The following is a 14,455-nucleotide window of genomic DNA, read 5'->3' on the forward strand; positions in this document are numbered from 1 at the left end:
ACCCGGAAGCTTTATTTGTTGCATGCTGCACATGAATCGTGCCGCTCTGAAATGTCAATCCGGTGTTCCAGGACTTTCAGTGTGGGTGGTTCTCGACGGTGCTATGAGGTGAGGCCACTTTCATGACCGTCTAAAACAATCTTCGCACTATGGGTCATGTTCGCAAGCTCAGTGATATAGAATCATCTCACGAAATTGATCGTACTTATTCGCATCTAAGAATTCGAGTCTGTAGAAAGAATAACGATGAGTCGCAGGCTTGGTGAGAACGAAGTATGTTCCATAGATCAGAACTAATGGAAAGGTCAGCCCTATCGCAAAGATATCACTACGTGATCAGTAACCCAGAACAAGCCCCACTGCACACATGACCACCTGAATAGATTATACATCCACAGCCTACACGGATAGTCATACGCCATGCCCTCACTCCAAATGCGGAAAAGCACAACCTGGTAAGCAAAGCGAGAGGCTAGTGGCAGACGCGAGCAGACGAAGGGATCCATGAGCGACGAGACCGATCACCTCTGCCACCCTAGCCCGATACGCTGTACCAGATCTTGCCCTTTCGGAGGCACCTGAATCACTGTTTGGATGTGAAGAGGCAGATGCAATCAATGTTTCAAAAATGGCGAGATCCGGGACGAATAGAAGCGTAGACCCGACATCTGCATCCCCTTCTTACGGTCGCCTTTGAGGGACATGGCTCTCTATGCATACCGTGCCCGGAAAAGCCAGCAAGATTAATTGAATGATTCATTGATTGATTCATACACGCATCTGTCAGCTATATAGCTGAGTGGCGGCAGGTCACGGTTGAGGAGCCGGCAAGATTGTTCAGGATGACATGCGGTATTTCCGCAAACTATGTGGGTCTAGTCTAGCGAGCGAGTCAACTAAGACTCGAGGGCTGAAAGAGAGTTACCTGATATTTGCCCACCCTGCACTCTATGAAACTAGTAGCCTAGTAGTATGCTAATGTAGTTTGTCCGTTCCGGCTCGGCTGCTGCGCCGCTTACCCCTTTGTTTGTAGCACCGTCTCTCCCATAACCTCGTCTACCTCATATACCAATCCCCCGAGTCAACATCCATCCCCCAACCTCCCAAAATGACCCTACCCGAGGCACACCCCCAGCTGAGTCAAAGCACAATCCTTATAACCGGAGGCTCAGGAGGTCTCGCCAGCCAAATTTTGCAGCTCTTCGCCGAGCGAGGCAGCAAGCACCTGCACTCCCTCGACCTGCGCCCACCATCACATGCCACGGTGGTTGGAGGGACATGACCTTGTGGATAATGATTGTTGATAAAGTCAAGGATGGAATGTGGGGAGAATTCCGAACGGGCAAATCTTTCTGGGGTGGGATGAATGATAGCAACCACTGGTGCATTTGCGTCACCCACATGATGTCGATCCATCGCTCTTGCTCTTGCGGGTAGCTTGGATCAACTACTTCTCGATCAATGTATCTGTAGTTCTATAGTAGTGGTAATTCTGGAGTTGAAGTTGAAAATGTCTGGTTGTCAATCAGAGTGATCTGGAAGACTTCTAAACACAAGACGTTGTCGGTGTGGGATACTTAAAGCTTCGATGATCCCGGCCAAATTCTGAAGGGCAGGGAAGATTTGCTTTCCTGACCTGGCTGTTGCCTTCATCATCGGGGCCAGTCAACCCAGAGTTCCTATCTTGGTGTGGGCCATGCTACATATCATTGACATGTAAATCCAAGTCTTACTAGATGACCTTCAGATAGACGGTAGTGAGGTGCTAATTAATCGCACATTACGGCGAAAAAGTCACAGTGGACGAGGTCAAGCGTGCCTCTAGGCCCACCTGTGCATGACCTATAAACAAACGCTTGAGTCAAACCATTCAGCGTCAATTGAAAATATCGGTAATGAAAGCGGTTGCCGTATCCTTACTAGTCCGTACATGATCAGAAGATAACTCAAAAGAAGAGAGAAAACCCATCTTCAAGAATATTAGCCCGGTTTCCTGCTCAGAGCCGCACACCAAAAAACCAGGAATCAAGGAATAAATAATGTGAAGCTGCCGATCAATGTAGTTGGAGTCTCGACCCCAGAGTCTCCGTCTTAGAGCTGTGCCTACTCCGACTGGAAAAGTGGCCCAGGGATTTGATCAAGAGTAGCCTGCGTACCAATGACGAACACTCGGTAGCGCAGCGCTCAGATAGATAAACTAGAACAATTAGTTGTTGTATAGGAGATTTCTGGTACGAAACTTACCTAGCCAGCATGAACGCTAAATTTTCATTCAAGTTGGGACAATGGCCAACTCTACACCCTTCACACAGTTCACTATCGTGCGGACCTTTGCTTTGGCCAGAAGAATTTGGTCGCTGTACCTCAAGTCCATTCCATTTCTTGAGCCAATATGTCACTCTTTCCGCATAGCACTCAGAATCTAGGATCAGTCGACCAACGGCTCTGCAATTTCTGCATCGCTGATGATACACTCGCGCATTATATCGCTGTTGGGAGTACATGCGAATTGTAATCGCAATCTTTTTGCTCGACCAACCGCTGGAACAACAACCGCGATTTCGACATACGAATCGACCCATAACATTCGTGTCCCGTTCCTCAATGTTGGTATCTTCATCGTCGACGTCAAAGAAGTCTAGTTGAAGCCCTTCCTCGTCTAACAACCGTGCCACGTCATCATGAAGCTTTGGGTGAAGCGACCACAGTTTCGCGGCTTTGCCTCCCTTTCGTGGCATATTAAGTCTGGTTGCCGGTAATGGAGTTTCGTATGTTGGAAGCCTGCGTTGAGAACTCGGAACATGATCTTGGCTGGGTTTATGAACTGTTTCTGGGTGAAAGCATACCCCGCTTCAATGCAGCAGCTGTACTTTCTAAGGACAACACACCACTGCTATAGCACGAATTGACTGGTAGATGTGTGTCTCATGTGCTGTAAGGCGCCGCCATTTGACATACTCTGCCCACGACCCCCGCAGCCTACAGATCATGTACAAATTACTGATCTGGCCTGAGTGGGGATAGAAGCAAGTCTGACATCGGCTCCTTCCACCCTGCGGGGTAGTGCATGGTGGTAGCGAGCCTTCACGTGAAAACTTGTCGAAGTGCGCGCTAAGGCAGAGCGGTGCCACCAAGCAATCACGATGCTGAAAAGTCTTCCGCGTATTGCGACTGACAGAACCTACCATTTGTTCGTGGTATTTTGATTGGAATGTGATTGGACTACCTCTTGAGGGTATAACCAAAGCACACTGCCAACGCATACTCGAGGTTATATAGAGGAAATTCAGTGCCCTTTACCCAGGATAAAGATCCTTCTTACATGGTGTTATCCTGTGAGTAATAGAGCTTGGACAGATTTTGCTTAAATTCTTGTTACGACACAGCGCTGCTCGCTACTATATTAAAGGTAATAAACTGCTGCCTCCTCGGTAGTCAACACTTATCAGCTGCTGTATGTCAAGGGATGAGTCAATAGTATGAATATGGAATTTGACAATGCCAAACGTTTTCAAGCAAATTCATTATCCGGTGCGGGGTAGAGGCAATAAAGCTCGCAGGATGACCCTTGCGCGTACAGACTTGTGGTCTCCAATAATCTGCGTGGCATCAAAAGAGTTTATCTACGGTGTACGAGTACACATGCTGCCTAGTAGATGTCTTGAGATTGAAATTGCTTCGGTAGAGAAGTTTGCAGCATGTCACTGATCTGAGTGTCCTAATTTATTTTGTTCTCTTTCGCGCAGTGTTGGGAGACATGCAAAAAAATAACCCAACGATCTGATAATCATCACACTGGCACAATGTCGATCTGGGTAGAATGTGAGTGAGGTGATTTAACCGAATCAGTTTTCGACGTTGATGAGAGGATTCTTGGTAAGATAAGAAAGTGAAAGCATGGCACATTTGACATAATAGCTAGCCTTGCATTTGCATTTTTGTTATTTTATGGCAGTTTGGGTTGTTCCTTTCATTGGTCGACAGCAGAAAGGGCGCACACATGCCATGATCCTTGCTTTCTTCTTGGCGCGAATTCAGAGAGCTCATCCAGAACGGAAAATCTAGTCAAGTTACATAAATAATTTGTGCTGGAGGCCAAGTTGGACTATGGATACTACGTGATGCCTTGAATTCTAAGGGTCCATAACTTCGTTTCCTTTTCCCCTCATCTCGCGAAGGGGCAGTGGAAAGAACATGTTTTCCGGGGCCGCTGACGGGAACCACATTAGCCAATAATAGATAGCCATTGCAGGACACAGGGGCTCGTGCGGAGCCTTGCAGCTACAGCTCATCACTTGGCATCCGAGCCCCAGTTAGACCTCGCTAGTCTTAACGTGCATCTTATCACGCTTACCACTGGCTTAGTCCCCTGTTGTTATACCAGCAATCCTAAGCTATATCGAGAAGACTAATACAGCTCAGAATCATAGTATTACTCCATGTAAGAATTGGTCCTGATGATTGACATAGAAACTATTTTCACGACAATAAGGCTAATTTATAAGGTAATAAAGAATGCTCTAGCTTTGTATGTAACTCGAGCCACTTAATTGTACAGTACATGAGCACCAATATACCGCTCGCAGCGCTGGGAACTCAAAGCATCCCAGAATGAGTCTTGAAAATTCTTTCATTCTCGCCGCGCAGACAGGAATGACTTGTAGGAGTGGACACTACTAATTTCCATTGATCAATGTTTAGACGAGTTCATAAGTTGTACTGTCAAATATTTCATCAGGTGAGTTACAATTGAGAGTCAACTGCAGTGGGCGGAGAGCTATGCATATGTGCCCAAGTCTTCCGGATTCGGGGGTTACGAGCCGGAGAAGCTGTTACTTCCTAATGCGGAGCAAGGAAAATTGAATGCTGTCAGTCCGGGTGGGTCTTTTCATTAATGGACAGCAGAAAGCCCTCGTGCATGCCATGATCCTTGATTCCTCGGCGCAAATTCAGATAGGCTCGTCTAGAACCAAAAATCTAGACTAGACAAGACGCACTGCATTACATAAATACCTGGCCGGCGGAGGCCAGATTCGACCACGGATAGTGTGTAAGACCTTGTTACTTAATAGTCTCAGTCTCACTTTTTAGTTTTCTCATCTTACGAAGGGTTCTATCCGGGCCCTTTACTTTTTTGCAACATGGTTCTCAGAGAATTCCTATCAAAACCTTTGGATAGCCTCTGCACTGATGAACAACTTGATCTTCTAAACTCTATTGATACCCTTCGATCCCAGGGCATTAGCCATTATGTGTCTCTGCCGCAAATTATTGTGTGCGGTGACCAGTCATCTGGGAAGAGCTCTGTACTCGAAGCAATTTCTGGAGTTTCTTTTCCTGTCAAAAGCAACCTCTGTACCAGATTTCCGACAGAGCTTGTGCTTCGCAAAGATTCTAGTGTCGGAGTTAGAGTGTCTATCGTACCTCATGATTCGCGCAGCGAAGCGGAACAACTGTCGCTGGGGAGCTTTTGTGAAGAGCTTGACGGATTCGATGGGCTTCCTCGACTGATCGATAATGCCAAAGCTGCAATGGGCATATCTACACATGGGAAAGCATTCTCTAATGATCTGCTACGAGTCGAGGTGTCAGGGCCTGACAGACCGCACTTGACCATCGTCGATCTTCCGGGACTGATACACTCTGAGACAAAACAACAATCTGCAGCTGATGTTCAGTTGGTCCAGGATGTGGTTCAGTCATATATGAAAGAGCCGCGAAGCATTATTCTAGCAGTGATCTCGGCGAAAAATGACTACGCGAACCAGATCGTGTTACGGCTGGCAAGGGATGCTGACAAGGCGGGCAATCGAACCTTAGGCGTCATCACGAAACCTGACACCCTGACTGCAAATTCGGAAAGCGAAAGAATGTTCATATCTTTGGCAAACAACAGGGATGTTGAATTCAGGCTCGGATGGCATACGCTGAAGAATATGGATACCGACAAAGGGACTTGGACACTTGGGGAACGGGATGAAAAGGAGCGTGACTTTTTCTCCAAGGGAGCCTGGGCGGAAATGCCATCTTCGTTGGTTGGAATTACTTCGCTGCGAACCCGTCTCAGCAAATTACTTCTGCGACAAATTGCGGCTGAGCTTCCAAGCCTCATTGAGGAGATAAAAACAAAGGAGGACGAATACGTACACCAATTGAAGAAGCTTGGCCAGCCAAGGGCCACTCTAGATGAGCAAAAGTCCTACCTTATGAACATCAGCCAACGTTTTCAATCTTTGATCAAGGCCGCTGTTGATGGCACTTATAACGAAACGTTCTTCGAAGACACCCAATCAACTATAGGATGTCAAAAGCGAATTCGCGCTGTTATCCAGAATCTAAACGAGGCATTCGCAGATCGTCTCAATAGACGAGGTCACTACCGCCAAATCAAAGAGAATGACAGTCAACCCGAGCCCTTCATCAAGGGGCAGGTCTCAGTCACTAGAAGCGGCTTCATTGATCACATTCAGGAGCTGATGAAGCAGACAAGAGGACGAGAGCTGCCCGGCACGTTTAATCCGATGATTGTCGGGGAACTCTTCCTGGAACAATGTCGTCCGTGGGAAGCTATAACACGCCAACATATTCTTACGACCTGGAAGGCAACTCAAACATTTTTGTTACTCTTGATAGGCCATATTTCCGATGAAGCAACTTCAGTGGTTCTTCTCGCTGAAGTCATCTCCCCTGCACTAGACCAACTACGGGAGGTTCTGGTAAGGAGATGTAACGAACTTCTCGAAACCCATCAAAAAGGCCACCCAATTACCTATAATCACTATTTCACGGAGACCTTACAGAAGATCCGCGCTAGCAGGCGCGAAGGCGAGCTGAGTGAAGCTATTGAACGCTTCTTCGGGGTCAACGATCTACAAAGGGCCGTTGCACTCAATGGAATATACCGTCTGCAGGATCTCCTTCAGTCACTTCTACAGTCTAGTGAGCCAGATATGATGAGATTTGCTTCGGCTGAAGCTTTAGATTGCATGCTCGCCTATTATAAGGTACAGTGGATCCTCATAATTCCCATGTTTCCCATGAGCAACGCTGACTGCTGCAGGTGGCATTAAAACGATTTATCGACGATGTCGCGGTTGAGGTTATAGAGGTCCAATTGATTAAATCTCTTACTTCTCTATTCGAGCCCGTTAAAGTATTCAATATGCCACCAGAGCTGGTGTCACGCATCGCCGGCGAATCCGAGGAATCCCGTGCACTACGAGAACAACTGAATAGAAAAATACATATTCTTGGAAAAGGCTTAGAAACCTGCCGACGCTTTGTCGGCAGTCGAGGTATGGGTACGGATGAAATAGAAGGCGCACGCCGACTCGATGGCAAGTCTCGGGACCGGTTTGATCATACTTCGTTGCGCATTGAGCTTGCGAACCATGACGGCTCAGATGCTTCCGGTAGCTCACATAACGAACCTTCTGAGATTGATTACGAACGGGATCAACCTGTCAGCGAAGACTCCGTGATACCCGCTTGTGATCCTCAGCCTGTGGATCTGAATGAAGAATTTGATCAAGCTACAGCGGCTCCAGCAATCATGGGGTATGAAGATGTTTCGACTGAGACTGCTGCCCAAGTGGAGGACCCCTATTGCCTAAGCTCTACAACGAGAAAGAAGAGCAAGAATAAGAAGTCGAAGTATGGAGTATGAAAGTAATGCAGTTCTTGTGATGATACTCTTTATCTGGCTTTTATCGAATGATTGAGTTATTGATTTAGATAGTTTTTTATGCAGCCGAAAAGCTTTCCGGTACCTTAATTTTACTTCAGATGCACCCCTTATCAACAAATTATAGATACAATCTTTGGTTGGACTTTCGCGAGTATAATTTAGGATATCTATATATCAAAAGAGCACGACACGGAGACAAATTAATCGTACTGAAAATACTCAATTAATGAGTAATATGACTTTCTACCCATCTACAACTTTGAGCATACAAAGTTCTAAGTAGAACATAAGGTTTGTTTAGTATCGAACTGAACGTTGATCCATGCAGCAGGTTCTATTTAACAGTCGCAACAGCATACTTTGGCCAAATGGAGGCGAGATTTAGCTTTTCGTAGAAATGTTCTAATGTCCTTTCATGGACTGGTCACGCATGATCTAGAGTTTGCGTTTGTGTTGCAGCATAAATCATGTTTTCTTCAGATTGCGGCATCCTCCATCTCAGTGTAAGGATCGAAAAGAGAAAGAACATCTCCTCAAACGTATCGACATATTGTAATTACAAGATTACAAGGATTGATGGTACTCGTCAAGCAATTGTTCATTATGTGAGAAAGATGTTACCGTACATAAGAATGTTCGGATCCAGACTGTGACAGTCCCTATCAGCTCACAAGGTGTTAATGCACCGGTTTGACCACTTTATGGTCAATGAATGATGTAACCAAGATCTAGCCTAGTCTTCGGGGTTGCAACACGCCTTATCCGCAGGGTCGCAGTCAGTAACTTGAATAGACTCCGGTCACTCCGACATCAAGCTTACTCGGTGTTCATGTTGGCAGCAAAATGAGTTTCCAGTGAGCCTATTGAGGGAGCTGGAAGCTTGTTCGGATAAGAGCTCACCACAACGACAGACCCAAGAAAATCCTTCAGCGAGTCTAGGCACTTTACTCTACGGTACTCATATGCTTTTTTTTTGGCGAAATATGAATACACTCTTCTGTGGAATACATTAATGCCACGGAATACATCATTCTTACCATCCGAAACAATTTTCTCGCTGTGGGAGAAGAATAATTGAGTGCTACGATTTCCTTACTCAAGTTAACGATGTCCATAGTTCTACATATTGTTCTCAATCAGACAACATGGACCGTTACACCGCTACGAGCAACGCCTCCACTAAAGGTAACCCGCAAACGATCATGAGGCACTGGTTTCAGCCCGGCACCGATGAATCATTGTTTGCAAAAGCCATAGAGCTTCAGAGGTGTTATTCCTCGAATATCAACTGTTTTAAGAATCACATGCAAATAGCAGCCGGATATAGTCACATGCCTGTGGTTATACTGCAGAATCCATGCGATAATCATGTCGAAGGTTTCTATGACATCTTTACGCAAACTTGGCTTTGAAAACTATTCGAGACATCCTCAAAGATGTTGGCCTAAACATTGATGACGTTCCCATATTAGACATATATCCAATGATCAGCGACCAATGGGCGCAGACTAGAGCTGAAAGTGGATACTCGAAAGAAGTGTTGCAAGCGATATATAACAACTTAATCACTCAATACCTAAAGGTACTGCAACCAACCACCATCATTGTCTTGCAGTGTGCTACTAACCAGTTTTGATGAGGAAACATCCTTTTCTTGGGAACGTGAATTATCCGGTTGCTCAACGTCTATACTCCTCTATGAAACAGGCAATAGGCGGAAAATCCCGCGTCGAGCAAATTGTTCATCATAAAGTTCACATAATGGCTGGCTTTCATCCCAGCAGGATCTGGCATGAGTATTTTTCCTATGTCAGCGAGTTGACGGTGAACATGCTTGCGGTCTGTTTGAGCGACGACTAGCGGGTAGAGCTCTAGGATATTAGACTCGGGCCTTTAGTTAAACAACTGACTGCCGCCATCAGGGTACTCTTAATGAAAGTTCCTATTCTTTATTCAACACTTACATACAGCCATTTGAACAAGTTCAACAGCTTCCATGATTTAAACACAACAGCATTTTAGATTTTGATTAGAGCTCAGTAAAGATGATCAGTTCTAATTTTCTAAAAATCAGTACTAGCAGTTATTTATAAATTTACTCATCTAATGCTGCATATACTTCGCTATTATTAATACCAAGGCTAATGTAATAATGACTACTAATCAAATATTCCAAGACCTTATCAAAAAGCCAGCAGATCTCTTAGACTTAAACTTCAGTTAAAGCCTCGGCTGATCCACTACTAAAGCACGTGCCATGCTTCTCGCCGCTTTGTTAACTTCTAACCGCCTGTAGAGCTTCCCCATTATGCAAATGATTCTTCAAAATTTCAGCCTCTCAATTGATGGTAGAAGAATCCCACTGTATTCAGCTCTCACGTGATATGTTCTGGTATCTGAATGCTAAGATGCCCGGTCATATATATAAATAGTAAAGAATGTTGTCACATAAACTACCTTGTGTCTAATCCAAGTGTACCCTGTATTCCGACACGTATATTGTAGCAGAAATCCCACTCCCCCATCTCCATATCAGCATCCCAGTGCGCAAGGGCCTCTACATAGACCAGCGAAGATCAGTACACTCAAACGGATCAAGCCCCAAAGCGATTCGACTGGCATTAACAAAATCCCTAAGCTCCCAAAGTCCATCATAGTCTGCGGAATTCATCGTCTCAAGCGGCTCGGGGTCGTCTCGCGCGGGAAGCAGTCCAACCAGATGTGCATTTGGACCAGTGGCTGGATACCCGCACGAGTTGATTGAAAAGTCTATAAGGTGCGGTAATTGGCGTAGCTGCGTGAGGACCATGTACCAGGTGCCAGAATGCAGTTGTACCAAAGACAATTCAATATGCTTGAGACTATCTTTGCATTGATCTATAAGCGCGTGAAAGTGGTCGAACGTGATGAGGACTCGACTGAGGCATAAAGAGGTGAGATGAAGCGCTGGGCTGAAGTGGATAGTGTAGAATGGAAGAACGTCTGTACTGCTGATCCAGAGGGCTTCTAGATTAGGAGCTAGCTCCACTAATCTGAGGAGATGAGCTGCGTGCAAGTCATTCGGCAAGGCGGCGTGCGCGGGAAGTACGGGGGTTTTCAAGTATCGTTGTCCCAGCTCTTTGGTAAATGCAGTGACATGCAAAGCTAGATATTTCAGGCCGTGCAGTAGATCCTCCATGGGAATTCGCAATGGAGTAGAATGGTTGGGGAAAAAGTATCCAAAGTCATGAGCTATAGGAAAGTAGAGCTCAAGCCCTTCTAAATAGGGTAGATTCACATATCGTAAGGCATTGACGATTGCTTTAATAGCAGTCCCTTCGTGGTCGCGTGTCAATGACTCGCACGAGGCTCCGAATTTGAGAACGCGCAAATTAGACAGTCGGGCAAGACAAGGCGACAATAACCCGGCAAGATCCTGGATATCTTGACCGAGGCCCCATTGGCCGTATCCAGTCTCTAGATGGCAGACATGTGCAGCATATTTGCTTCTTGAAATTTCGGCAAATCTTTGTAGGGGATTTCGGCCGCGCCCCGAGGAGCCAATCGAGGCTTTAATATGTTTGAACAAGTGACGCGACGCGGCAGCGCAGAAGTTCCGGCTGACCAAACGCAAGCTTATAAGCCCTGAGCGAATATCTGGCTCTAGCGCATAGGGAAAGAAATCGCGAAACGAGTAGTCCTGTTCAATTGTTGCTACGTGATCAACAATCTTAGGGTCAAGTCAGTATACAGCCTGGTGTCGCGCACAGAGGTCATACCATATCGCAGATTTCAACGGGAATGACCAGTGCCATATTATCAATACCACCGTTGAATCCAGTGACAGAATTGGTGAAGGGAGTCTTTCCTGAAGGTTGATTCTCTTCTCGTTGTGGTGTAGTGAGGGGTCAAATGAGCCTGGTCGGGATGAGAGACGTGTACGACCAATTGTATAAGCGGTATCCGCGCAGAGTATTTAGCGCATTAGACGCTATACCTCGGTTCATCAGCCAAGAATCATCATCAGCGCTAGATTGTTCTTTAGACCACACCAGCATTGACCTATTTTCCGTGGCCGGCGGAGTACTGTAGATTCAGCCCAGTACAGTTCTGCATGATTCATCAGCCGTTTGTCGAAAGCTTTCCAAATAAACCCTCATTTAGAAATCGATTGCTTTCCGGATAGTATTCATTACAGCATCCGAATTTAGTCTTAGATACAATATAATAGTTCACAAGTAAAGTAGCAAGCACACATAGTGGCTTAATCTTGAGTACTTTAATAAAGAGAGTATATATCTGTATAATCTTTAAAGTAACCCGAGAATTTCTAAGCCTTTGTAAAATCCAGAAATAGAATATAAGTAATATACTTATCTACCTCTGAGAAAAAAATATATATTAAACCTTAGCTAGATTGTTTAATTCTATTGTGTATCAGTTCTTATATACTTAGATAACCGTAGCTTTTCACTGTGAAACGTTCGACTTTGAAGGGTTCGGCAACCGCAGCGGGAACCGGGCGGTCGGAGTGGGTGAAGTGCCTTACTGCGATGCGAACAGCAAATCCCGACGAGAAGACTTGGGAGAAGAAGATACTATTCCCCCCTTCCATTGGTAAGAGAAATATGATTTAGTTGTGGGACCTCTCACAAAAGGAAAAAAAAAGGCTGTAGCGGCAGGGCCCGTGCCGGGAGAAGCCGGGAAGATCCCTTCCGCGAATTATGTGGGTCCGGTCTAGTTAGGTAACTACCTATAACCAAGGCTCGAGGGTTTGTAGATGAGTTATAGTCTAAGTCTTTGTATGCACTCTGTGGCACTAGTAGACTAGTCGTATGCTGATGCCCGTTTGTTTGTTCGTTCCGAATTCAGCTGATGTCGGGAAAGTGGTGAGCCGCTTACCCCTTTGTTTGTGTTGCGCCGTCTTTCCCTTCCAACTCTCCCTTCATTTTTTTCTCTTATAACCTCGTCTACATCGAATATCAATCCACCGAGTCAACATTCATTCCCAACAGCTCACAATGGCCATACCCGAGGCACACGCCCACCTAACCCAAAGCACAATCCTCGTAACCGGAGGATCAGGGGGCCTAGCCAGCCGAATCCTGCAGCTCTTCGCGGAGCGAGGCAGCAAGCACCTGCACTCCCTCGACCTGCGCCCACCATCCCACCCTCTCCCCGGCGTGAATTACCACACAGGCGACCTAACCGACACCAGCACAATGCAACCCCTCCTCAAACAGATCCAACCCACGGTCGTAATCCACACCGCAAGCCCAAAATTCGACTCCCCGAACCGAGCCCTCTACAAAGTCAACGTAGAAGGCACGCGCACCATTCTCCAGATCGCCCGCGAATCAGGCACGCAATGCTTCGTATACACCAGCTCAGCCAGCGTAATCAGCGACGCGCAGACGGACCTGATAAACGCCGAGGAGACTTACCCCGTGCTCCTCGAGGAGACGCAACAACCGGAATACTATGTCTACACCAAAGCCCTAGCGGAATCGTACGTGCTGTCGCAGAACCAGCGCCGAGGAGCCAAACAGTTCCTGACCTGCGCGATCCGGCCGTCGGGCATCTTCGGCGTGGGCGACCTGGTCGTGCTCCCGGGCATCCTGGGAGCGTATTTCCGTGGCCGGACGAAGTGGCAGATCGGCGAGAATCGGAATCGGTTTGACTTTACCGAGAATACCAATGTCGCGCACGCGCATTACCTGGCTGCTGCGGCGTTGCTGGATCAAGTCTATGGCTTGGGACACTATGACTCGCCCGAGGATGAGGAGAAGACAAAGATAGATGGGGAGGCGTTTTTCATCACCAACGATGAGCCGCGGTACTTCTGGGACTTCACGCGGCTGGTGTGGGGGTTCGCGGGCGATACGACAAGGCCCGAGCAGGTGTGGGTGATTCCGCGGTCGTGGGCATTGCGTCTGGCTGGGTGCTTGGAGTGGGTGTTCTGGGGTCTGCGATTGGGCGAGCCCCCGTTGACCAGGACAAAAGTCCGGCTTAGCTGTATGACGAGGTATTTTTGTATTGATAAAGCGAAGTCGCGGCTTGGGTATCGGCCGGTCGTGGGCCTGGAGGAGGGACTGCAGCGGGCGGTGGAAGACTGTATGGGTCGGCGGGCTGCTGGGGACTTGAAAATTGCTTGAATAAATATTGATTGTTGTCAAAAAGCGCAATGGCCAAGCGCGTTGCTGGTTTTATAAACGTCTTTCTGTACATATCAAAGTCTTGAGAAAGAGTGACGGAGGAAAGTGGATTCCGAACCGAGACAGCAACCATTAATAGTACTCAGAAAATACCGTCTGTCTAATCTCAGATTAGAGGACCATTTATATTGCAGAAACAAGAAAGAAATCGCAATATATCTGTTCTACTGCTTCTGCAAAGCTCACTATGAGACGGTGATAGCTAGACTTGAGCTCTCAAGTAGATCTATTGACTTATGCAATCTGCCATCTCACTAGCAAATGCACGCAGCGATAATTTACTAGAACCTTGGTGATATTGAGGTTCAGACGCGGTGGATGGTAATTCCCTGGAACCCTAGTGCGCCCTGCCTTACCCTCGGCCATTGTTCAGAAAGTGACTCTACACCCTCACATGCTGAGACCAATATTTGACGAGATAATGATGAAGGCGTGGAACGGAGATGAATTCTGGCTAGCTAGGTAAGGCTATCCATATATAATTAAGTACTAAGTAAAGATCAATAAGATAGACTTATATATATCCTATCCATACTATATTAAAGCCAAAATAAGCAAAAAATAAAAGGCTTTA

General features: G+C 46.5%; 4 protein-coding genes across 4 annotated transcripts; 2 read left to right on the top strand and 2 right to left on the bottom strand.

Moving 5' to 3' along the window:
• Positions 1-2,282: 2,282 nt before the first annotated feature.
• Positions 2,283-2,818, bottom strand: BO97DRAFT_369682 (3CxxC-type zinc finger protein; the record flags this gene model as incomplete). Its single annotated transcript, XM_025692742.1, has 1 exon — positions 2,283-2,818. A coding segment is annotated over exon 1 (456 nt), but the record flags the coding sequence as incomplete, so codon positions are not given.
• A 2,242-nt stretch (positions 2,819-5,060) lies between these two features.
• On the top strand, positions 5,061-7,766 carry BO97DRAFT_443556 (uncharacterized protein). Its single transcript, XM_025698379.1, has 2 exons — positions 5,061-7,004; positions 7,061-7,766. The coding sequence occupies exons 1-2, from the start codon at positions 5,142-5,144 to the stop codon at positions 7,664-7,666; spliced, it is 2,469 nt and encodes an 822-aa protein (XP_025550997.1). The 5' UTR covers positions 5,061-5,141; the 3' UTR covers positions 7,667-7,766.
• Positions 7,767-10,199: 2,433 nt separating this feature from the next.
• Positions 10,200-11,481, bottom strand: BO97DRAFT_369686 (protease inhibitor; the record flags this gene model as incomplete). The annotated part of the gene is made up of 2 exons (XM_025692743.1): positions 10,200-11,396; positions 11,446-11,481. The coding sequence occupies 2 exons, from the start codon at positions 11,479-11,481 to the stop codon at positions 10,245-10,247; spliced, it is 1,188 nt and encodes a 395-aa protein (XP_025550998.1). The 3' UTR covers positions 10,200-10,244.
• Positions 11,482-12,475: 994 nt separating this feature from the next.
• On the top strand, positions 12,476-13,870 carry BO97DRAFT_405885 (C-3 sterol dehydrogenase/C-4 decarboxylase family protein). The gene has a single exon (XM_025695296.1). The coding sequence runs from the start codon at positions 12,688-12,690 to the stop codon at positions 13,819-13,821; it is 1,134 nt and encodes a 377-aa protein (XP_025550999.1). The 5' UTR covers positions 12,476-12,687; the 3' UTR covers positions 13,822-13,870.
• The last annotated feature ends 585 nt before the right edge of the window (positions 13,871-14,455 follow it).

This window comes from Aspergillus homomorphus (genome assembly GCF_003184865.1).
Source record: "Aspergillus homomorphus CBS 101889 unplaced genomic scaffold BO97scaffold_20, whole genome shotgun sequence".
Lineage (NCBI taxonomy): Eukaryota > Fungi > Ascomycota > Eurotiomycetes > Eurotiales > Aspergillaceae > Aspergillus > Aspergillus homomorphus.